General features: G+C 45.6%; 1 protein-coding gene across 1 annotated transcript in view; it reads left to right on the plus strand.

Annotated features, from left to right (window-relative positions):
• The first annotated feature begins 6,680 nt into the window (after nt 1–6,680).
• Nucleotides 6,681–25,695, plus strand: part of LOC125623242 (sodium/glucose cotransporter 1-like) — a 59,592-nt gene continuing 40,577 nt past the window's right edge. The window contains exons 1-5 of the mRNA XM_048822307.2: nt 6,681–6,815; nt 9,377–9,448; nt 20,088–20,192; nt 22,977–23,036; nt 23,390–23,494. Of these exons, the coding sequence (XP_048678264.1) occupies nt 6,729–6,815; nt 9,377–9,448; nt 20,088–20,192; nt 22,977–23,036; nt 23,390–23,494 (429 nt within the window). The 5' untranslated portion in view covers nt 6,681–6,728. The remainder of the gene's footprint in view (nt 6,816–9,376; nt 9,449–20,087; nt 20,193–22,976; nt 23,037–23,389; nt 23,495–25,695) is intronic.

The raw sequence follows: 25,695 nt of genomic DNA on the forward strand, positions 1-25,695 counted from the left end.
AGCAGCAGAAAACAGGAAGCTCTCTGAGAAGTTGGTTTTAGAGAGGTACATAAGAGGCTCCTCCTCCTCTCTCTCCCTGCAGCTCCTGCTGCTTTCTGTTATTCCCTCTCAACTTTTCGCCTGCCTGCCTGTTATGTCTCTTGTGCCCTCCTTCCTCCAGCACAGCAGTCCACCATCTCTGTGCATCTAGAGCAGAGAGAATACATATGCACCAGCAGCAGACACAATTTTCTACACTCTGGGTCCTAGTGGCGCCCCAACCCACAGTCCGGCACCTGAGGCTGCCACCTCAGTTCGCCTCATGGTAAGGCCAGCCCTGCTGCCCTTACTGCTGCAGGTGTTGGCGCTGCCTTCAGAGGTGGGCGGTTGGAGAGCAGCGGCTGCTGGCCAGGATCCCAGCACTTAAGGCAGAGCCGCCGCCAGCAGCAGCGCAGAAATAAGGATGGCCTGGTACTGTATTGCCACACTTCTGTGCTGCTGCTTGCAGAGCTGGGCGCCCAGCCAACAGCCACCACTCTCTGGCTGCCCAGCTCTGAAGGCAGCACAGAAGTAAGGATGGCAATACCACAATCCCCCCCTAAAATAATCTTGCAACCCCCCTACAATTCCCTTTTGCATCAGGACCCCCAGTTTGAGAAACTCTGGTCTCCCCTGTGAAATCGGTATAGTAGAGGAGAAAGCGCACAAAAGACAAGATTTCACAGGGAGAATCCAGATTTCACAGTCAATGATGTGTTTTTCATGGCTGTGAATTTGGTAGGGCCCTACTCATAAAGGTTGTCTCACCCAAAAGACTCTCTTTCAGCATTTAACAACCAGGTTGGCTGTGCTCCATCCCTCCCCTTCAGAAGACAAGCATGCTGGCAGCTTGTCTCTGAGATGGAGGATGCAGAATTTCTCTGTCACAGTTATAGGTGAAAAATCCATTATCTTTAATTGTAAACAGAGGCACAGGGCAGAGGGTGGCTTTTTGTACCCTCTTCCCTACCTGTGCAAGGCTCGAGTTAATCTAACCCTGAGTGTGTCATCTCCATGATGGATTAGCATCCACCAAACTGAATCCAGAGAGAAGCAGTCAGCATAGGCTGGACTCAGGACTCTCACCCAGTTCTGCGTTATGCTATATACAGTCTATAGCAGGGGTGGGCAAACTTTTTGTCCCGAGGGCCACATCTGGGTATGGAAATTGTATGGCGGGCCATGAAGCTCATGAAATTTGGGGGTTGGGGTGTAGGAGGGCATGAGGGTTCAGGCTGGGGGTGCAGGCTCTGGGGTGGGGATGAGAAGTTGGGGGTGCAGGAGGATGCTCCAGGCTGGGACCGAGGGGTTTGGAGGGTGGGATCAAGGCTGGGGCACGGGAGGGGGGCAGGCTCTGGGCGGCGCTTACCTCAAGCAGCTCCCCAAAACAGCGGCATGTCCCTCCTCTGGCTCCTATGCAGAGACGTGGCCAGGCGGTTCTGCGTACTGCCCTGTATGCAGGCGCTGCCCCTGCAGCTCCCATTGGCTGCAGTTCCCAGCCAGTGGGAGCTGCGGGGGCTGTGCTTGGGGTGGGGGCAGCGTGTGGAGCCCCCTGGCTGCCCCTATGTGTAGGAGCTGGATTGGGGACATGCTACTGCTTCCAGGAGCCATGTGAAGCAGGGAAAGCCCCAGACCCTGCTTCCCAGCAGGAGCTTGAGGGCCGGATTAAAACATCTGGAGGGCTGAATGTGGGCCCCCGGGCTGTAGTTTGCCCATCTCTGGTCTATAGAGAATGCTCCCACTCCCATTAATATACATGGAAAGTCTCTGACTTAAAGGGAATTGAAATGGACCCATAAGAAGGAATGTAGGATTTTCCATAGTGAATCAGATTACTGGTCACTCAAGTCTGATGTCCTGCTTCCAGCAGTGCCCAGTTTTGGAGCTGGTATTTCAGGAAGATGAAAATGTCCAGTAATGGACCTAGCTAATTGTGAATGTCCTGCCGAGGAATGTGGGGTGGAAGTCTATTTCCTGCCCCCTGCTGAGAAGCTCCCACTTTTGCAGCAGGAACTTTATTTGCTCCTATCTTTGCATGAATAAATACAAATGTTGTTGTTGGCCAGGTTTTTTTTTAAGATCAGCTAGAGTACCTGCGTGTCAGTGAATTCCACAGGCTGACTTTGTGCTGTGTGTGTGTGTGTGTGTGAGAGGCTGTGTGCAGTGCTGAGTACAACGCCTCTGTGGGATTCCATATGAACTGCAGGCTCTGGAGGATATGGAGGCACAAGCATTGTGATAATCACAGCCAGTCTTTTCCTGACACTGTAATGAGTGTCTCAGTTACATCTGTACCTGACAAGGAGAAAGCAGAACCAAACCAATACAGCCACCACAGGTAAAGATGTGAATTGTGTGATTATTAATTCTTGGGGTCTGAGTCTCTCCTGTGCCGTGGGTGTAAAGCAGAAGTCTACAGTCATTTACACCAATAGCAGCATCTTACAGTCTATTGACGGTTTGCACAGGGGTGGATGACAACTCAGGGCGCCAGGCCGTGGAGAAACAGGCCCAACAACCTACTATTTGCTTTTGGCAGAATTCATAGAATCATAGAATATCAAGGTTGGAAGGGACCTCAGGAGGTCATCTAGTCCAACCCCCTGCTCAAAAGCAGGACCAATACCCAATTAAATTGGTTGTGGCTACAGGAGCTGAAACGGGAATTCAATTCATGAACTAAGAATGAGTGAAAATGAAACAATTTGTGTTACAAGGACACATGGGAATCTATTTGCATCAGCCTTTGTATGATACTGTCTTAGACAAACCGTTGCCTGGTAAGTAGGGTTGGTAAATAAGACCTTTTTCTCTGGAGCAGACAACAAGAGAGGTTGTGGTTACAAAAGGTTGTAGAATTGTGGGTGCTCACCAGCTTTTAGGATTATTTTTTCCCTATTGGATTTAAAACTAGCATTTTCACAACCTGTTTATAGAACAAACTGAGGTTTCAGACTGCTGAAGAAGAGGTGCCTAAAATATTGGAGGACAGCGTCTTGTAAATGTGTAGGTGCTTAAATTGCATTGCAGTGTATAGATGAGAAAGATGGAATTCTTCTTTTACTCTATGATTTCCGATGAATGGTTCTTTCTGATGATCTTTTAGATATAGACACTCTCTCCTGTTTAGCTACTAATTACAGGAAAAAAGACTAGCTGTCATAGAACAATTATAGCTTGGAAAGGATTCCAAGCACTACTGAAAATCTGGAGTAATTCCACTAAAGTCAATGATGTAGAACCTGTATAAGATCACAATCAAGCCCATTGTGCTTTGTGTGTACTGTTTAGGATAAATGCCATGAGGCAATCAGTTTTTGGCAGGCAGCCTACTGAACTGTAAATGAATTGTGATTGCATGGGGCAAAGTAGAGGTAGAGACAACACTCTTTCAAAATATCCCCAGAGCCCTGAAATTCTTGTACCTGTGCCCATGGGTGGTGTGTGAACTTCCGGCTGGTTGAGGCTAGCCCGCAGCCCCGCCCTTTCTGCCCGAGGCCCTGCCCCTTCTCCCGCTGGAGCTCAGAGTCTCTCCCCCCTGCCCACCGCAGTCACCGGGCCCCATCCCAGGCTAGCCCTCCTTGTGCCAGGAGGGTGGGTGGCACACGCCCGCAGCCCTCCCCCAGACCGGGAGCGCCAGGATGGCAGGTGGCATAGCCAGAGCCAGCACTGGGGGACTGGAGCTGTACGCAGAGCGTGAAGCAGGAGGAGGGACTGGGAGTGGAGCGTGGGCAGGGCCACGCCTGGCTGTTTGGGGAGACACAGCCTCCGCCAGCCTATGGCACCCGCCACCCATGCCTGGGCCTATTGCCTACATTTCCTGCACTCCTCTGATCATGACTGTAATACCCACCTCCTGCTCAATCAGAGGTGATCACAGGAATCTCCAAAGGAAACTTCCCTTTTCAGGGTCTGTTTCTGACTGACTTAGAAACTCTGCTGAGTCACAACCTGCCCCACATCTGAGTTCTCTTTTGCATCAGGTCATTTTGTTTCATTTAATTTTGAAGCCCAAGAAAGAATAAATAATGGGAGATGGGACCAGACCTAAGCACTGCTGAACTTTGGGGCCATTGGCATCTGGAATTAGAACTATATAATTGGTGACAGTGGGCAGAGGAAAAACCCTGGTTCTGAACAGCTAACCTGTGTTCACTTCCACGATGTTGATATCTGAATCTCAACTTTGTTTGTTTGTTATTTGTAGATTCCAAGGCCACAAGGGACCACTGTGATCATGTGGTCTGACCTGGATAACACAGGCCATAGAACTCCCCACCAAACCCTTTTAAGATCTTTAGGAAAAACATCCAATCTTGATTTAAAAATTGCCAGTTGTGGAGAATCCACCATGACCCTTGGTAAATTGTACCAATGGTTACTTTCCCTCACTGTTAAAGTTTTATGCCTTATTTCCCATCTGAATTTGTCTTGTTTCAACTTCTAGCCATTGGATCACATTATATCTTTCTCTGAGAGACTGAAGAGTCTATTATTAAATATTTGTTCTCCATGTAGGTGCTTATAAATGGTTATCAAGTCACCCCTTAATCTGCTCTTTGTTAAGCTAAATAGATTTAATCACCTTGAGTCTACCACTATAAGGTCTGCTTAGTCCTTTAATTGTTGTCATGGCTCTTCTCTGAACCCTCTTCAATTTATCAACATCCTTCCTGAATTGTGAACCCCAGAACTGGATGCAGTATTCCAGGACTGGTCACATCAGTGCCAAATACAGAGGTAAAGTTACTTTTCTACTCCTGCTTGAGGTTTCCTTGTTTATGCTCACAAGGTTTGCAATAGCTCCTTTTGGCCACAGTGGCGCACTGGAAGCTCACACTCAGCTCATTATCCACCACTACTCCCAAATCTTTTTCAGAGTGACTGCTTCCCAGGAGAGAGTTGTCCATCCTTTAAGTACCACCTACATTCTTTGTTCCTACAAAGTGTAGATTTACCTGTAGCCATATTTAAATGCATATTGTTTGCTTGTGACCAGCTTACCAAGTGATCCAGATCGCTATCCAGGACCTGTCCTCTTAATTATTTATCATTCCTCCAATTTGAGTCTTTTGCAAACTTTATAAATGATGGTTTTATGTTTCCTTCTAGGTCATTGATTAAAATGTTAAATAGCATAGAGCCAAAAACTGATCCCTGTGGGATCTTGCTGGAAACACAGCTGCTTGATGGTGATTCCTCATTACAGTAACATTTTGTGATCTATCAGTTAGCCAGTTTCTAATACATTTAATGTGTGCCATGTTAATTGTATATTGTTCTAGATTTTAATCAAAATGTGGTTGATACCAAATCAAATGCCTACAGAAGTCTAAGTATATTACATCAGTGGTTTTCAGCCAGGGGTACACAGAGGTCTTCCAGGGGGCATATCAACTCACCTAGATATTTGCCTAGTTTTACAACAAGCTACATAAAAAACACTAGCGAAATCAGTACAAACTAAAATTTCATACAATGACTTTTTTTATACTGCTCTATATACTATACACTGAAATATAAGTACATTATTTATATTCCAGTTGATTTATTTTATAATTATATGGTAAAAACGAGAAAGTAAACACTTCTTCAGTATTACTGTGCTGTGATATTTTTGTATTTTTATGTCCGATTTTGTATACAAGTAGATTTTAAGTGAGATGAAACTTGTGGGTATACAAGACAAATCAGACTCCTGAAAGGGGCATAGTAGTCTGGAAAGTTTGAGAGCCATTGTATTACATTAACACTGTTACCTTTATCAACCAAACTTGTAATTGCATGTAAAAAAATCAAGTTAATGTGATAGGATCTGTTTTCCATAAACCCATATTGATTAGCATTAATTATATTATCCACCTCTAATTCTTTATTAATTGAGTACCATATCAGTCGCTCATTATCTTGCTAAGGATCGATGTCAGACTGACCGGCCTACAATTACTTGGGCCATCCAGTTTGCCCCTTTTAAATATTGGCACAGCTTTAGCTTTCTACCGGTCTTCTGGAACTTCCGCAGGGTTCTAAGGCTTTTCAAAATCAACATTAACGGTCCAGCAAGTTCCTTATCCAGTTCTTTATGGCTCAGACACATCTCTAAATATCTACATGTAAGAGATCAAAGTGACTTCCTATTGTCTTGTTCCCAGAAATCCTGGGCTGTACCTCCATTATGTACTCTTGTTGGAATGAGGGATAGCATAGCAGGAGTGTCAGCTCAGAGAACCGTGGCGTTTCCCTAACTGTCAGGTCACTCTTCCTTTGGTCTTGGTAAGCATCCTGTTCTTAAGGAAACAATTCATTCCATGACCAGATTTACAGGAGCCACCACTACAGAAAAAGTATCCACAAAGAGTGAGGTACGTACACTGAGTATGTTATGTCCACGCCACTCCTTCTACAGCTCACTGCTTCCCAGACACCTGCTCTCAGGCTACAAGTGCACTGAGTACCTTCTGCAGTGGATGTGAACTGGGGACTTCCTTTGCCTATGAAAACTGCAACAGTTGTAATACAGGAGCAGGTTTTTGGTGGGAATCACAGCTCAAGAAAAAGCACCAGCTTCAACTTGCACCTCATAGGAAGTAAGTGAATCTGAAGTTAAACATTAAACAAAACGTCGGGGAATAACGGGTTTATCATTATCTCAAGTCTGCAAACGGTGATCTAAGGATAGGAGAAGGAAGGGAACCGAAGAAGCAAGCAGGATGGACTCCTCCACAAAAATCAATAATGCTGCAGACATCTTGGTCATAGTCCTCTATTTCTTGGTAACCCTGGCAGTGGGAATATGGGTACGTCTGGATTTTTCTTTCTTAATGAAAATATAGTTTATTGGATTTTAGGAAAATGGCTTCATAAATTAAAATGTATAAATTGCCTGCTGCTTTATTGGGGGCGTGGATTAAAAGGTGGCAGGATGGAGATTATGTTGGGAAGTACTGGGGAAGTAGGACCTGGTATGAGGCCTGGATTGGGGGTGAAGAAGATGAGATTGTGGTGGAGGGGAGCATAGATGGGGCTCGGAGTAAAGGTGGAGGAGGGATATCTGTACTGATAGGACTACAGGAGATGGCTGATGGATGGAGATCTGGATAATGGTGAAGTGCAGTTTTTAGCAGATTAGAGGTGGGGACCTGGTGAAGTACAGAGTGGGGGTGGAGGTGGGAATGGGATGGTAATGGTGGTGGATGGTTGGAGATGGGGTCCTGGAGCAGAGGCAACTGCAGTGGGAATTCATGATGGCGTAGGAATTGGAGTGAAGTGTGAGAGGTGGGATAAATGAGGATTGCAGTGAGGTTGATTGTGCTAGGAAGGTGGGGATGAGTACTGGACGAAGTTGTAAATGGTGGGAATTGGAATAGAGCTAAAGGTGGAAGAGAGGTGGTAATGGAGTGGCAGATGGGCATTACTGCAGGATGGATATGAAATGGATGAGAGCACAGACAAGGTCTGGACACAGGAGAATGACAACTTTCCATCAACAGGATTTCACTGAAGTTAGTCCATGGCAGGCTAATGCAGGATAGAGTCACACCCCAGGTGGCTGCAAACAAATTCTTAGTGTAGACAAGCCCTTAGAGAAAAACCAGTTCTTTCACACCTAATGGGTAAAGTAGGTCTAGATACTGAAACATTCAAAGGAAAAAGGGAGATAGTTTTTGTTGTGATGCTGCCCTAGTGGAAAACACTAGTGTGTCACTTGACTGAAGAGCTGAGATCCCTTTCAGGAACAGAGTCTGTGTATTCTATCTGAGGAGAGATCAGAGACTGTCCTTGGGGAAAATGCTGCTAGTCCCTTGAGGAAAGAGCCAGCAGTTAACCAGAATGAGTCAGGGAAACCTGCCCCTCGGTGACCGACCTGTGCACTCCCCTGAAATAACCCAGGAATCCATGCCATAGAACAGAGCAGCAGCTGCAGACAAAATCTTCCACACTAGCAGCCTGTCAGACTTTTGAAAAGTGATTAACTTTTGAGGCCAATGAACTAGTTAAAGTTTGTTCAGCACTTAGAAGATGTGAAGTACCTGCACCTGTACCTCTGGCCGAGTGTATTGGAGGCCAAGGGTTGGATTGTACCAGAGAGGCTGTCCATTTATTTTCCGTCCCATAGAAGCAAAACACAATTGAGGGCCCATACCTTTCATGAGAGCACTGCTTCTTCCTAGCGCACCCTGAGGTGCAAGCAACCTCAGCTGAGCAGGGAAGAATGGGGAGGAGGCCCCCTCATCAGCCCATTCTAGCCAGCCAAGCTGTCCATTGACTCAGAAGGGTGCAGCATGCTCTCCTCTAAGGAGTGTTGTGGCAGAAACACTTCCATTGCATCTTGGGGAGGGAACCAGGCTTGTGCCTTAAAGGTACAATCTGACCTGAAGTGTGATTATTGTAATTTATTATTGACTGTAATTCTTTGTAACATAAACTCCTGGGGCAGAAGAGGGCTGGCAGGTGGCATTTCAGGCACTGGAGCATTGAAGTTTCTACTTGTTTTGAATAGTTGCTAAGAAGTTTAATGTTAAATGTGTCTTTCCACCAGTGTTGTCCTTTTCCATTAGACAAATATTGATTCAACTATTGTATGTAGTGAAACATGTCCCTGTTTGTTTATTTTCTTGCTTCTATATTAGGATCTGCGATCTGGCTCACTTTTGCTTACGCCCTCTCTGGGTCTGATCCCATTGTCTGCAAAGGATTTTGGATTAGGCCCTGTGAAATATGTGAAGGAAACTTCCTGTAAAGTCACTCCTGATAGATATATGAGAGTAAGGGAAATAATTCCTAACTGGCTACTCGGTGGAAGTGAAGAAAGGCTAACAAGTATGGGTACCTTGGCAATCCTATCAGAACAGGAAAGGTTAAATTGCCATGCAGTGGATTCCTGCAGGGAAACTCTGGAGCACGCTAGTATTGAGTAAGAAAGCTAGGTATGTCATCTCTAGTGCATGAACATAAAACTCGCTATATCAGCAGTTTTGAGGCCTGCTCACCTTCAGGAGTGCTCCCATGAGTGACAGTTTGCAGGCAAGGCCCTTGGTCAGTGATGCCTTTCTTGTGTTTTATTTTTATTGTATAGTTCGTTGTATTTAACATGTGCAGTGTTTAGATTTGGGTTTTGCAGGCTTTGTGTAATGAAAGTTGAAGCAATAAAGCTTGAAATGGTTAATTTATAGATTGATATAAGAATCATTTCTCAGTCATTGGTAGGTCATATTATTCCCTTCAAAATCTTTCTCCCCTGGCCCTTTCTGGGCATTATATTGGTTCCTCTTTCTCATTGATGCCCTGGTTATTTATGCCATCAGGCTATAGTTTGCCTTTTAGAGCTGAAAATTTTAACCAGTCATTCTTTTTCCAGGCCATGTTCTTGTCTAACCGAGGGACAGTGGGAGGATTCTTCCTGGCTGGACATAAAATGGTGTGGTGGCCGGTGAGTTTGTATTATTTGCTCTGTGTGTGTGTATGTGTGTGCATAAGTGTGCTTTTAGTCCACACGTAATGTTTGGCTGCACATCACTTTCACCATTTATTCAGTGTTTTGTACTTACTACCAGGGGTGGCAGGTTTGTATAAATTTTGGTGGTGCCCAGAACCCTCCCCCCCAAAAATTCTGCCCCCCACCTGCCTAAGTCTCTGGGAGGGAGTTTGGGTGGGGGGAGGAGGTCTGGGGTGCAGGCCTTGGGCTGGGGCAGGGGATTGGGGTGCAGGACGGGTGAAAGGTTGGGCTGTGGGATGGAGTTTGGGTGCTGGGTTCAGGCTCTGGGGGTGCGGGGGAGGGTGAGGGGGGCAGGCTCTGGGAGGGAATTTGGGTGCTGTGTGCAGGCTAGGGCAGGGGCTGGGGGTGCAGGAGGGGATGAGGGGGGCAGGCGCTGGGACTGAGTTTGGGTGCAGGGTGGGGGTGCAGGCTCTGGAAGGGAGCTTGGGGATGGGAGGGGGTGCAGAGGGACAGGGTGCAGGTTCTGGGAAGGAGTTTGGGGCCAGAGGGGGACGGAGGGAGGGGGTGCAGGCTCTGGGAAGGGGTGGAGGGGTGCAGCGCTTACCTGGGGCTCCTAGGCAGGGAAGGCCAGGAGTCTCCATGTGCTGCTACCCCCAGGCACCGCCCCCGCAGCTTCCCATTGGCTGCAGGGGTACTTGGGGCAGGGCACAGACCCACCCTGCCCAGGGGCTGCAGGGAGGGGCCGGCAGCCACATGGAGCGAGCAGGGAGGAAGTCGCTCAGCTCTGCTGCACGGCCAGTGTGAGTGGGGGCCTCGGGCTGTTTTAAATAGCCCGGGAGATGCATGGGGGGGACCCGGGGGCGGAAGGCAGGGCCGAGGGAGAGACCCGGCCCCAAACATTGCTGGAGCCAGGCCCCGGGCCAAGAATATTCCTGGTGCCCAGGCACCATGGGCCCATAGGACTCGCCGCCCATGCTTACTACCTTCTCTGGACCCTAATGTTTTTGGATGAGGGCCTGGCTCATGCGAGGTGATTGCTGTTAGGTACAAGGTAGAGAGAGGAATTGATTTGTAGGTGTGGTTTCTGTGGTGCTGCTGTATTGCCTTCATGTGGCTGCGTAATCTAGTCTTTTGCTGTAACATTGCAAGGCGAGAACCCTGGAATGTTCATAATAAATTACCGATAACAAATCAGAGTTTATATTTATAATAATAGTATCAAGAACTTATACAACACATTTCAGCTGTAGATCCAAAACCACTTTACCGAGGAGGTAAGTGTCATTCTCCCTGTTTTAAGATGGGGAAAGTGATTCACAGATGGGTGCAGTGACTTGCCTAAGGTCACCCAGCAGGCCGGTAGCAAGGGTTGAGACGAGAACCCAAGTCTCCTGAGTTAGTCGAATGCTCTCTCCATTAGGTCATCATCTCTCTATTGAATGAGACTTCCTCGCAAAGGAGAAATCTTTCTAGATAAATGTGGTTCTGTGACCGAATGCATCCCTGTATTCACACCCTACACACCACTGTAATAATCTTTGTACAAAATGTGCCTTGTGAGCCATCATTTGAAAACTAATAATTTGCTGGCCAATAATATCAAGATGAAATGTATGTAACAATGTTATATGTAAAGTTATGAACATAGGCTAAAATTATGGCTGAAGTGTGTTTACCAGACAAGTTTGGGGAGGGGGTAAACCTATTTCTCAAAGACAAGCCAATGCCTTTAGCCAGGTGTGATCAAAATTGATTTGCAATCAGCAGTCAAGTGGCCATCCTTTAGCAGAATTTTAACAAACAGGGAACCTCTTTCACCATGAGACTCCATGCCTCCATCTCCACAGCTTGAAGGAACTTTACTTCAGCAAAATGCATTTGAGGGTGACTGGACTATGAGGTGCAATGAGGTGCAAAATGAGGTGCAAAACGCCCCAGGTACTCTCACTTTCTTTTCTCCCTATCCGTCTGTCTCTCTTTCACCCAAGAATACAGAGGAACCAGCCTTTGGACTTTGTGAGAGATCCTGACTTGAAAATTTGGTCAGCTATGTTGCTGGGAATGTGTGGTAAGGATTTTACCTGGAACCAAATCTAGTTTAAGTGGGGGCATTAGAAAGCATTTTATGACTTTTTAATATCTTGTACTTGTGGTCACTTAAAACCTATCTCTTTGTAGTTAAATAAACTATATTTATTCTTTAATCAATACCAATCCAGTGTTGTGTTTAAACTGAATTGTTTGATAACTCCAATTAAAGTAGTAAACTGTTGTTCATTGATCCCTTATGGGGCAATGGACCTCTAATATGTGACTGTCCAGGAGAGGGCTAGGCACTGCAGAATGCATGTGTTTTTGGGAAAATTTGGGACTGGGAGTGTGTTGGGATTACCCCGCAAGTAGTAACCAAGGCTGCGGGAATCTAGAGTGTGGCTCATGTGTAGCTGGAAGGCTGCAGCTATACAAAGACACTTGGGGTGTGACGCGCATGCTGTTTGGCTGTTTGTGAGTGGCCAGGTTGGGAGCTACAGCAGCAAAGCATTGTGAGGCACCTAAGGTTGCAGAGCAGGTGGTGACACAACCTCCCGCTAGTCTGGATTGCATCCCAGATAGTGATAGATGCATTCTCTGAGTGTCACTAATATGGTACTTTAGTGATCATCTTTGCACTTCGCCATGGAAGGAAAACTTCAGTGATTGGTTATAAATACCTACCCCTGATCCTGCAGTTGGACCCATGCAGCAGGACCTTTGCACTGGAGTGGGATTTGATGCAGAGCTTTGTCCACCCGGATACAATTGCAAGATTGGGGTCTTGGAGAACTAAATAAATATTTACTGACTGTAGGAATTTTCAGAACAGCTTTCAGAAATCCCTGCCACTTTTTCAGTGTCTCCATTCAGCGTTGCCTGAATTGGGGCAGGATTGGAATTGCCATTTTAATGTTAGAGCATTGTCTTTCCAAGCAGGAGGAGGATCTTGTGAGTAGATTAGGATTGAGAACATTCAGGTACTAATAGAAACCATTGGGAAATGGAGAATCTCAAAGTTATTTTAAGGCAAATTTGTTTTGTTTAATCAATGGAGTGACGCTGCCATGAAACTGGATAACAAACATAGAGGTCAATCAGGACCCCTGCCTGCCTGCCTGACTAAATGCACTAGGCCTGATTCTCTGCTGCTTTACACTTCGTATAGTTCTTTATACCTATGAATAGTGAGTGTAAAACACTATCACATTGTACAGGTGCAAATGATGGCACATGGTGCAAGGCAGTGGGGAATCCGGCCCAGTGTCTACAACACAAAAACACCATGAGTCAGACCCTCAGCCCTGGGTAAGCCGCTTTGCACCACTCTAAAGCCACAAAGGGGATTTAAAGCTTCCCTAAAGGGGCAGGCGGGAATTCCCCTGACACAGGGGAGTCCCCCAGAGACATAAAGCAATGTAGCCAGCTTTATATCGCCTAAGCCTCTTGTCCATGTAGGAGGCATATCAGAGGCCAGAGGGGATGATCTTGTATTGCCAGAATTGTCTCTAGGATCAATATTTGCTTGAAACCATCTTTGCCTCCTCCCTATGAGCTCCTTCACTTTGGAACGCACACATACCTCCTTGTGACCTAACAGGAAATCTCTTCCTCTCCACCCTTGGCAGCACCTGGTAAGATAAAAGCAAAAGACATGGCGAGCACTCAGATCCCTAGTTAAAGTAAACACTTATATTAACAATACTATTCTGGAGGGCTACTCTGAATGAAAGAATGTGAGATTCTGGAAAACCCTTTCCCTGGTTTTAGTCTGGGCCAGTCTCAGGCCTCCTAGTGCAAATAGATATGGCGGGAGAGGGGATAAAATATAAAAAGGCCAAAAAGAGTAGAAATACCAGCTTGGTGCTGTGCCAACTAATGCAATATTTAAAGTGTTAGAGAAATGCCTTTTCTGATTTCACTCTGGGGCAGTGCCATGTGTGATTATAACCTGGGAATGTTCCAGGGAAACCAGGGTGAGTTTCCCAAGTCTGTAGGTGGGGACGGTGCTTTATAAATGGACTTTTCCCATCATAGTATATTTGTTCCTTTTGACTTGGCTTATTGAGACTTGACTGCACAATTCATTGCTTTCTGCAATAGAGAATAAAAGAAAATATAACTCCAATAACCTGTTTTAGAAATTAAATTTCCATTGGATTAGTTTCATTCCTCAATTGTCGTGCTGTTCCCTGCTATACCAAGCAGCGGTGGGCATAAGCTGGGGATTGAGAAAAGAAAAGAGGTGGTGTGTTTTCCCTGTTCTTTGTTGAATGAAACTGAATGTTCCCTTTTTTTGCTAGTTGGAGGGGTGAGTAGTTCAGCCAGATAATTGGCGGCAGTGTATTGTTTTAGGGAAGTGTTTATCTGTTTCTGGACAAACAGAAATCTTGATATCTTCATTATGTGGCCAATCTCTCAGTATTGACCAGGCCCTGAAAATAAACACACACAATAATAAAAATGTCAGAGTCGGAACCTATTTCTGTTCTCTGTTTGTATTCAAGGGAGCTCTGATTCACACAGAAACATCCCAGCCTAATCTGTGCTTTTTAAGAAATAAATTTTAAAGGAACAGAAAAGCTGAAGAACATAAACTATCTGGGCATGAAAAGTTTAACAATAACTTGAAGAGTTTAGTGACTACTTAGTGGGAAATATTTGGAGACGTGTATGTGTGTTTCCCTTAAAACAGAAATTAAATCCAGCTCTCCCATTTCGGGTCAGTGATATATTAATTTATGGGCTGGACAGGCCAAGGCTTAGGGCAACAGTAAATGAGTAACACCCAGCAGTCAAAGAAGGGAAGAGAATTGGGATATGCAGATAATTTCACTTCAGTTTAATGCAGTCATGTTTCGTTGTTGCCCACTGAGTAGGTTTCTCTGATCATTGTGTGTGAAGGGATTATTTTATATACTAAAAGTTTTTCCTGTTTGTTAATTTAGCAGTTCTGTAGGCAGGTTATAGGAGGTGGGTAGTGGGGATAAATATTTTGCTTTCTGTCCCTAGAAGGAGTGGATTGAGGTAGAAACATTTTTAGTGGTAGGCCAGGGTGAAACCACCACTGTTTAAGGTAAAAAGACCAACCAAACATTCAACCAAAGTGAATCTTTGATAGAAAAGGAAAAGTGCAGTAAATCCAAGTTCTAATGACTCTGCCAACTCCTCTAATGGGACTAGTAGTGGGATGCCTTCCCAAGACTGTGGGCACGGGGTCTGGTGCCTGCATATTTGATGATGGGGAAGCTAAAGTATCAGGCTGGCTTGCTAAGCAACTAGCAGAGGCTGGGCTGCTTTCCAAGCCAACGCTTGCATATGAAGTCCCAGCAAGATGCCTAAAACATTGTTGGATATGCAAGGTTTGAGGAGGTAAGTAATTGCATAGCACCAAGCAGGGAAGGGGGTGGGGGATGGGGAAGAAGGGACACAGGTGATTCCACATTACAACATAGCCTGTGCTACTTGAGAAATCTATGTCCATCTCTGTTGGTTAAAGAATTGTGTGCCATTTTAAAACTACCTGATTAGATGATAATGCAAAATGTAGATCTTGCAGAGAACGTAGGGCAGCAGAATAGCAAACCTGCTTTCCTTTCTCAAGGTAGCTGAGTCTTGAGAGGTGCATGCAAAGGTTTTACAGAGGCGCTAAGCAATATGCAAGTTTGAGTGGTTAAGGGTGGGGAGAGCTGTGGATTTGCACAAATACACTTTTGTGTCCCAAAATAGTTAAGTAAAAAAAAAAAAATCCAGTGTCATTCCACAAGGGTAAAGTCCCTACGTAAAGAGGTGGATCAATGGCATAAATAGTGCACTGTAGGGGCTGGGGATTGTTTAAGTTACTTTGCTAGGCAAAGTGTAGGATTTCCAGGTTCCTTAGGAGGCCTGTGGGGCAGCAAGCACCAGGACTTCTGGGGAGCAAACAGCCAATGAAAATAGTAAGGCGAATAGATTAATGAATAATGTGTCAAATATACAGTAACTTTCTTATAGCTTCAGCCTGACTGTGCTTTCCTGAATAGTGAGCCCCTGTCAACAACTGACCTGTCAGAGGATTTTAAAGTAACCTTCTCCTTCTCTCTCTTTCAACAGTGTCAAGATTCCTTCCCCACTCTGAGCTCTAGGGTACAGATGTGGGGACCTGCATGAAAACCCCCCTAAGCTTATCTTTACCTTAGGTTAAAACTTCCCCAAGGTACAAACTATTTTACCTTTTGCCCTTGGACTTTATTGCTGCCACCACCAAGCATCTAATAAATATATAACGGGGAAAGAGCCTGGTTGGAAACGTCTCTTCCCCTCCCCCCCCCGCCCACCAAATCCTCCCAAACCCTACATCCCCTTTCCTGGGGAAGGCTTGATAAATATCCTCACCGGTTTGCATAGGTGAACACAGACCCAAACCCTTGGATCTTAAGAACAATGAAAAAGCAATCAGGTTCTTAAAAGAAGAATTTTAATTGAAGAAAATGTAAAAGAATCACCTCTGTAAAATCAGGATGGTAAATACCTTACAGGGTAATCAGATTCAAAACATAGAGAATCCCTCTAGGCAAAACCTTAAGTTACAAAAAGACACAAAAACAGGAATATACATTCCATCCAGGACAACTTATTTTATCAGCCATTTAAACAAAACAGAATCTAACGCATATCTAACTAGATTGCTTATTCGCCCTTTACAGGAGTTCTAACCTGCATTCCTGCTCTGGTCCGGGCAAAAACATCACACAGACAGAGAGAACCCTTTGTTTCTACTCGCCCCTCCAGCTTTGAAAGTATCTTGTCTTCTCATTGGTCATTTTGGTCAGGTGCCAGCGAGGTTATCTTTAGCTTCTTAACCCTTTACAGGTGAAAGGGTTTTTTCCTCTGGCCAGGAGGGATTTAAAAGTGATTAGCCTTCCCTTTATATTTATGACAAACAGTCTTTCTTTCCTTTTCGTCATCTTTCATCTCCTCTCTTCCATTATATCTTTCATTCATTCACTGAACAGTTGACCCCTTCCCTTTCAAACCCTCATGCCCACTTCTAGTTCCACTGTATCCTTTCCGAAACGCAGTCAGTGCTAACTGGTGGAGGGAGCTACTTTTCCCTTGAAATTCCCTCATCAGAGAAGCAGGCTCAGCAAGTGTACCCTCACGGCCCCACATCCTATGCACGCTCTGTGTCTGTCAGGTCTGTCCAGAGGAGAAGAAAACCCACCCCCTCCAACTTGTCATAATTCTAACAGCATGATCATAAAGGGAGATCATTAATGGCCAGCTCCCTGAAAATCATAATGCTGACCCTGTCATGAAGGGACAACCTTCCGGCATCATGGAGTTGCTTGGAAAATAGGCCAGAATCCTTTAGTTTCTGCAGCGATATATTACAGCACCCACATACTCTCATTGATGAGATTTAGTGTCCAACTCTGTCTGGGACAATCCAAAGTTTAAGGCCCAGTTTCTCTATCTTACGTCTATGATGTATCTAGAAGAAGGGTAAGGAATGGTGTCCCTAGCCTCTGTTTGTCAGTGGGTGGAGATGGATGGCAGGAGAGACATCACTTGATCATTACCTGTTAGATGCCCCAGAAGGAATGAACCTGGCATTGGCCACTGTCGGTAGACAGGATACTGGGCTGGATGGACTTTTGGTCTGACCCAGTATGGCTGCTCTTATATTCTAAGGCTGGGATTTGTCAAAGCAGCCTAAGGGCATTAAGATCCCATCCTGAACAGTTAAGCAGAATGCCCTGGACATCTGCATTATGTAGATACTCTGGTTTAATTAAAACATAGTAACTGCCAAACATGTTGCCAGCCATCAGCTAACCTCTTCCACATAACTTTTTCTTGCTGCAAATTAATAAAGTATTGGCGCAAAACATGCAAATTTCTTTTCACAGTTCTGAATTAAAAAATCTGTCCCTATGTATATACGTGCAATTATGGAAAAAGATTTTGTTTTTAGATTGTATTTGTAACTAGTGTATGCTGTTCTTATGATCCTCTTGTACAGAGTCTTTCCCCTGTCAGAAAGACAAACAGAAGCAGAAAGTAATAGACCCATATGTTGGCATTCTTTTGTCCTGAAATTGGGAATAATGACTGTTGTGTTAATTGAAATGTTTTGCTAACTGCATTGTTTTTTGTTTGGTTTTGTATTTTTCTTTTAAAAATGTACACAGACAATACAATACGGCCATGGGTAAAGCTGGGAATGTTACTCTGTGGTGTTGTATTAATTTAGATCAGGGATCTCAAACTCGAATCACCACGAGGGCAACATGAGGACTACTACATTGGCCAGAGGGCCACATCACTGACACCCCCCTGGCCCCGCCCCCACTCCATCCCTTCCATGAGGCCCCGCCCCACCCCACCTCTTCCCACCCCTTCTCCAAAGTCCCCACCCCAATTCCGCCCCCTCCCTGCCCCTATTCCAACCCCTTCCCCAAATCCCCACCCCTGACCCGCCTCCTCCCCTGAGCACAAGGCTCCCCGCTCCTTCCCCCTCCGTCCTGGAAAGTGCTGCCAAACAGCTGTTTGGCAGCGGGAAGCACCTGGAGGTAGGCAGAGGAGCGGGGACGCGGCGCGCTGAGAGGGGGGGCTTGATGGGCTGCAGGAAATAACCCCGCAGTCCTCATGTGGGCCGCATGCTTGAGACCCCTGATATAGATGGAATATATGGGCCCAAAGAGTCAATGTGACCCTGAAACTGTCCATCTTTATACAGTTTACACAAGGTTTGGTATACAGAGACCTCAGGCTGCCTAGTACCCTAGCAAACACACCTTTAAACCTTTTTTTTAACCTATTATTAAAGATATAGGAAAAAGAAGGAAAAACCTTAAAGCATTTGAAATATTAAGTAAGGCTCTCATTTTAAAAATATCCCTTGTTCACTTTCCCTTCAGGTGGAGAGAGCTTTTAGAAAGAAACACCCTTTGTCTGACAGTCTCTTAGATGGCATTAAAGATGGTAATAACTGTCTTTTGGGGTGGGGAAAGAGGGGAAGTTAGCTGAGATGGGCTGGAATTGTTATTTAAAGTCCAGTCCCATTTCCTAGAAGACAAAACCAGACAAGCACCACCCAAAAATGGGAGAGGAAAGATTAGCAAAGATAGAAAATACAGTTTCACTGCAACCTTGCTGCTGGAAAAAAAGCCCAGCATGTCAGCCCTTTCGAGACCTGGCAAACTTGTCTTAGCATCAGGCTGTTTAGGGCATTGGTTTTAGCTGCCTCTTCTTGGTCAAAGGCTCATGGTGGTGTGCAGCAACAGTGACAGTGGTGAGCAGAGGCATCTCTCCCCCATCCCACGAGCCTGGGGGCAGGAGGTGAACCCACCTGAATACAGCCCTGGACGCTGGGATTTCACTGCCCTCAGATGACAAATGTGAGTGGGGTGCAGCGGAGGGAAAAGGGGAGTGGTTTGTTTGTTGGACTTTCACACTACAAGGTGGGAAACTGAGGCAAAAGTCTACTGCTCAAGATAATATGGGGCCAGTGCTTACTTTTTGTTAGCATACTTTTGAGTAATTGTTGCTGTGTTTTCCCAGATTAACGATGTATTTCATTTCGTCTTAATAAAGTTTTCTTTTGTTATACTCAGACTCAGTGTTTGCAAGTGGGGAAGTGTTACCTCCTAGAGGCTCCCAGGGGTCGGTAGTAAATTGTTTTCCAAGATTTCTGGATGGGGTCCCAAGCCAGTTTTGTAATGTTAAGAGGGACCTCTAGATATTTAACCTGTCCCTTGTTGCTGCTGCCACCACCCGGCAGAAGGGTTACATAGGTATGATCTCCCTTTTGTGAATCTCTGTCTTACTTTTAATCCAGCACTAACTTCTTTCTTTCCTTCCATCCGTATATAACAGCAGTTCCTGTTTCTCCCCATTACTCAGTCCGTGGGATCAATACAGGATGTTACAGGTTTTAGAGATACCAACATTCCTTGCATGCACATGTGTGTCACTCACATGTACTGCACCCTTGGGCCAGTAGCTGTACCTACCATAGCACCTCCCAGAGTCCCATTCAGTTAACCTATTTTCCCCTTGATGGTCAAGTGCAAAAAGGGTGTGTGTCCCACTGGAGATACAAGTCAGCTGTAAGGCTTGTGGATCTTTCGCCCAATGAGATATCTCATTTTCCTGACAGGGGCATGAATCAGCCTCTTGTCCCTGGAGCAGATTAGATGTGTGACATCAGCCTTTTGTGCTAGCTGCCTGGACCTCTAGCCGAGATCACTGGCTGCTCATTCCGCAATGCATCACCCACATGTTCGTTGGAAATGCTCTCCAAAGAGCTGAAATTCTATATGGGCGTAGGCCACGCGCTCAGCTCAAGTGGAGGAGGGAGTATTAGCATTCACCAGTGTCCCCTCTGGCTGAGTTAATATGTGATGTCCTGCTCAGTCCTCCTTGCCTGTAGGGATGATGGCTGCAATGTTGGGTTTTAAGAGGAGAAATCAGGCACTCAGGTCCCATAGTGGTGGCAGACAGGAAATCTCAAAACACCAAATATGCACTTTTTAAAAAATCACAAATACAACTCTTGTTTTAGCCAGGGCCTGAGCCCAGGATCTATGACCCACATCTGTTGTCTCTCTCTTTCCAGATTGGTGCTTCTCTGTTTGCCAGTAACATTGGTAGTGGGCACTTTGTGGGCTTGGCAGGCACAGGAGCGGCTGCAGGAATCGCCATTGCAGGATTTGAATGGAACGTAAGTGGTACACATTTAAATAAAAATTGTAACCTCGGGGGTATCCAAAGAGATCAGGCGAGCCCACATTGTCTAAAAATCCAACTCACTTCAGTGTCGTCAGAGCCCTCGCCCAGCAGCACCTGCCTCCCCAAGGGCTGGCGACTGGCAGAACCACCCACCACAAGAACACTGTGTCGATTCCCATTCCTCAGCCTCTCTCACCACTCCCACCTGCAGCGCAGTCAATGGGAGAAGAAAAGGCCATTGCTATATTAGGAAACCAGTTTTCCACAGAGGTGTTTTTCTCTCTCTCTAAATATATTGGTGATTTCCTCCACTCTATCCTTGTCCTTTGGTTGCTTTTCAAATACTTATAAACAACATCTCCAGATATCGGGGGAAAGGACAGCTTTTCTGATCTCATCTGTATCATTTTTGCTGAGAATTTGCTTTGTAGAAGTGGGATTAGGGGGAGAGGTGTATTTTGCTTTCCTCCAGGAAGTGAGGAATTTAGGGTTGCCTTCACCCCCTACGTGTCCTCTCATTCCCCTCTCACTAAGGGACAGCAGTGAAGGAGTGCAGAGGCTACCTCCTAATGCACCACCAGTGTGGGTCTGTGCTCAGTCTGCTGGGGCCAGACCCCTGTCCTATAACCAAACACCTCAATGGATTAAAAGTACTACGACTACTGCTTGGAGTGTGGCAGAAGAACCGTAAAGGTTTGGGAAAGGATCTGGGGGAGAGAGCTGGGACGAAAGGTAACGTGCTCCCTCTCCTCAGTCAGTTTTTACCTGTAGTCCTCCATGGATTCAGCAACAAAGCTCATGTATGTGTGGCCGGGAGGAGATGCAGGAGTTGGAGAACAGCCCCTTTATGATGTATTTCCCCTTTCAGGTTAGTTGGTCTGAAGGTGCAGTTTGCATCACATGTTACCACTGCCCTGAACAGCACTAGCTTCTCTACCATCAGTACTCATTGGAAGGAAATTGGGGACACAGGACTAGGAGGTCAATTCCTGGCAGCAAGGAGTCTGGAGCAGGCTGCTGTTTACCTGGTGCTCCAGGAAGATCTGGACATGAGAGAACATGAATGAGCCAAGAGCCTTGAGATCTAGCTCTTTCCCTTGGATCCTCAGCCTCTGGAATAATAGTGGCCATGCCCCTGGCTGTTGCACTTCACAAAGGAGTTTATGCAACACAACAAAAGACCTTGGAGATTTGGGGTTTCCCTGTAATTGGTTTGAATCATCAAAGGAAGCATATGGGCCTTAGGTTTTTTAAAATAGAAGTGTGCTGGGTATAAAATGAGCCCCGTATAGATTGCATCTTCTTTGTGTAAGGGGAAGGGAGTAGACGCTCACTTAGAGAGATGCACACATTGGAATCAGTTAGTTTAAACTGTCACTTTTTATTATTTTCTGATGACGTAGAGGACAGTGATGTGCATGTGTGTACATGTACACAGAAGCTAGCTAGTTAGCTCATTACAATACAAACAACACAATGGAACTGATAAACATGCTAATATACATGGGAAAATGCTGCTTTGGGATCCATACTGATTGTGTTAGCAAGAGAGAGAACCGGACCTGATTCCGCTCTCACTTATACTGCCTCTGTGTCAGTGTAATTCCATTGATTTCAGTGGAGTTACTCTTGATGTACATGGGTGGAAGTGAGAGCAGCATGGTGCCCAATATGGCTGGCATGTCCTATGCTTGATCTATGAGCAGAACTTCAGAGAGGCAATAAAGAACTAGCGTGTGGATGAGAGATCTAGAGTGCAGTTCTGAGAGCAGAATTTAGCTCTATATTGGTTTTAATGTGCACAAGTCTGCACAAAACAAATCGCTAACATTTAAGTAAGAAATATTGATGTATGATCTCCAATAAAATATCTGATGCTCAGAATATACAGTATGTAGTATCGCAGAGCTACCATACTTTACAGTGTACAGTCCCAAATATGAGAGTATTATATGTCTTATAATGTATAAGGACACCTCTTAACTACTCCCACTGCAGAAGGCAGGTCAGTGGGCTAGTCTGGTGGGTGACATGGGCATGGAAGTAAGCTCTGCTGTCCAACACCTTGGAGTAGCAGAGCTAGTCACAAGTGAGACTTGTTCATAACACACTTGGATTTGTTAGTGGTTTCTTTCCTGTGTCGGTGGCTGCCTGGAGACTAGTAAAGGGTGCTGGGGTGGCATCCCTAGACTTTCTTCACATTTCCCAGTGGTAACAATGGTGAATCTGCCAACACAGAGAGGTTTCTGGGTGCTTCTGGTGTTTAAAACACCATGTTGCCTTGGCCTGCTCCGGGCAAGACTAATGAAACAGTGGTTTAAGCACCTGTGCCCAGGGTACACTAATGCTCTGGTGGTTGCTACTACTAGTGGAGCTGTAGTGGGATAGTGCAACAGAAGGACATTTTAAGACCAGTGTTAGACACACTACAAATGAATTTCCCCATGGACAGACATGGGGAAATGCTGAAGCAACGTTCTCTTTGATACTTCAATAAGTCTGCTGCCGTGGGGGACTCTTCCTTGGGTGCTTCTATTGTACACCTGGGGTGAAATCCTAGTTCCATTCAAGTCAAAGACAAAACTCCCCTTGACTTCAATAAGGCTGGGACTTCACCCCTGGAGTTCCAACTGTAAAATGCCAGACAAGTAGAAAGAATGAGGCCAGGGGCGCCTGCACTGGTCACCGTTTTACTCTCTGCAGCTGGATACGTGGCCTTGGAAAGTGCTGGTGAAAGGACAAGAGGCTAATTCAGCTGTTCTTTCCTTGGTTACAGGCCCTGATAATTGTATTTGTTCTTGGCTGGTTGTTTGTACCCATCTACATCAGGGCTGGGGTAAGTACAAACACTAGGTTATGCCTTTTATTGTTCCCAGCTTTCATCTTTCTGTTTCAGCCTGCTGTGTTTGTGGGTCTAGCACTATCCCAAAACAATTGTCAGTGGGAGGAGAGACCTGATTGTGACAGGGACTCGACATAAGTTGTTTCTATGTATTTAAACAAGGAGGTCTCTGTGTCTTTGAGATCCTGACATGAGGAGCATCTGACAGACTGTCTTTCTGTGCTTCTTGGAGGCCATCTGCATTTCTAGTGCACTTACCAGTGTGGTATCTGGACAGAAGAGCCTCTGCCCCCTATGGTAATTGTCTTTTGTTCATAGTGTGAATTCTTCTCCCTCTCCCTCTGCAGGTGGTGACGATGCCAGAGTATCTCAAGAAGCGGTTTGGTGGCCGACGGATTCAGATATATCTGTCAATCCTTTCTCTGCTCCTCTATATTTTCACCAAGATCTCGGTGAGTTAAGCTTTTCCAGTTCCTCTATTCTAAGTGAAGTTCCTATCTGTATTATTATTTTATGCTCACATAAAATCTCTCTACCTGTCTGGTTCACTTCTCTCATTTGTTGCCTGGACTCTATTTAGGTAGGTAAAAATCTGTCTCCATGTTGTCACTCGTCTGTCTAGCAGTGCGGACCATCCAAACCAGCTCTACAGCTCTGTTTGTCTGCGCATGTTGGATTATACCAGGGGACTCTTTCTCTAGATGGTGGTTATGATTTAGCTTTCTTTTTCCAGGATTTTGTTTCCACATGTGCTCCCCTCCGGAACAGGTTAGGCTGGCTGGAGCCTTGTACTATATACTGTATGCGCCATCTCGGGCGTCAGTGAGAGAAACTGAAGAGAAGGTCTCAAACTATCAGAATTTTAATACCCGGTTCTCTGCCTTTGTCCCCCAAAGGCAACTATTGCTGCTTCTTACCCAGGAACATTCACCCCACCCCATTTTCAGCATTTTGTTTTAGAGCCTTCTTTCTAAGGTCTCCCATTCTGGGCCAAATTCTCCTACTGCAGAGTATGAGTAACTCACTTTGGCTCTAGTGGGAGAAAAGGGGCCTTGGGCTTTCAAGGAATGGGTTTTTTGTCCCCACTTTTCCACACATCCTTCCATCTGTATCCTCAGCTGAACATGCAACCTGTTAGTACTAATGAAGCAAAAGCAAGAAAAGAGAGGAAGGCAGGTGGGGAGAAGAGAGATGGGGTTAGAAAATAAAGGAGTGGGGAAGTGCAAGGAGAGGAAGGGAGGGAAGAGGAAAGAGCCTGTCTGTGGATTAGTTTGAGCTATGAAGTGTGGCTAACAAGGGGATTGCAGGAGCAAAGGGAGCTGTGATTTTCCTTCCCTTTTGAACCCATTAAATCTCCATCCAAGTCCACAGGTAAGGCAGACCTGGCTCTGTTGTTTTCCTGCAGTTGCCATGGAAGGTTACTCTTTGCCCTCTGCATAGGAGCTGAGTGTGATAATAGTCCAATGTAACCTAAAAGAGCTGGCCTTTTGCTCCCATTCTCACACTCTCTTACAATGACTGATTCTTACCAAGGTTAAATTAAATAGGCTAGGTCTATGGCGAATCCCCAAGTTGGCTTTTTGGTTTCCGTTTTAATTTCTGTAGCATTTATTTCCATGAGGAGCTGTCAACACAACTGTTGTTTCTTATATGCAGCTGTAATTGGAAATGTTGCATCCATTTAATTGGGCATGGTATTGTTAGCACATAGATCTAGGGCTCCAAGCATCCCTTATGTATGAAACTGGTAGCTTTATTTTGCAAAGCTTTATGGGACTTACATTAAAAGAAGACAATAAAGAATTGCAAGTAGGTAGATTTTTATATTGCTTATAGATAAGGCTAAGGTTTTGTCACAGATATTTTTAGTAAAAGTCAGGGACAGGTCACCGGGAATAAACAAAAATTCACAGCAGCCCGTGACCTGTCCCTGACTTTCACTAAAAACATCCCTGACAAAAAGGGGTCAGCGGGTTCAACACCCACCGCTGCTGGGGCTCCCAGGTCCCCCACCGCTGCAGTGGGCAGGAGCTCCAGGGTCCCCCTGCCTGTGGGGCTGGGCTGCTGCAGGGTCCCCTCGCCCCTGGTCTTCCAGCTGTGCAGATGGCAGGCAGTGGGGAGTCCCTGCAGCTGTCCAGTTACGGCGAGCGGCAGGGATTCTCTGCAGCTGACCAGCCAGGGCATGTGGGCATCTGCAGGGTCCACCAGCCCCCTGCCATGACTGGACAGCTGCAGGGTTCCTCCACCAGGGTAGGGGTTGGGAGCTGGGGGGGGGAGGGGCTGGCTGGGAACTCCAGCCCTGGGGCAGAAAGTGCACGGAGGTCAATGGAAGTCATGGAAATCAATGGAAGTTCTCTGACCTCCGTGACATAATCGTAGCCTTACTTATAGAGTGAAAATATGGTTGAGTGTGACCTAGTTTCATAATCTATTTTAAGGTTGTTTTTATGCCTGTGATTCTCTAATGAAGTTGTTACTGAAATGAAAAGAAAGGGCTTATACAATGGAAATGTATGAGGAGACGATTCACCTTGCAGCATAATCACAATGTGATATTAACATATGATTGGACAATGTATAAGACATTCCAAAGCACAAAGGACAAAATGAAATGATTGGTTAAAAACATGTTGTTAAGCAGGTTAAAACTGAA

This window comes from Caretta caretta, chromosome 15 (assembly GCF_965140235.1).
Source record: "Caretta caretta isolate rCarCar2 chromosome 15, rCarCar1.hap1, whole genome shotgun sequence".
Classification (NCBI taxonomy): domain Eukaryota; kingdom Metazoa; phylum Chordata; order Testudines; family Cheloniidae; genus Caretta; species Caretta caretta.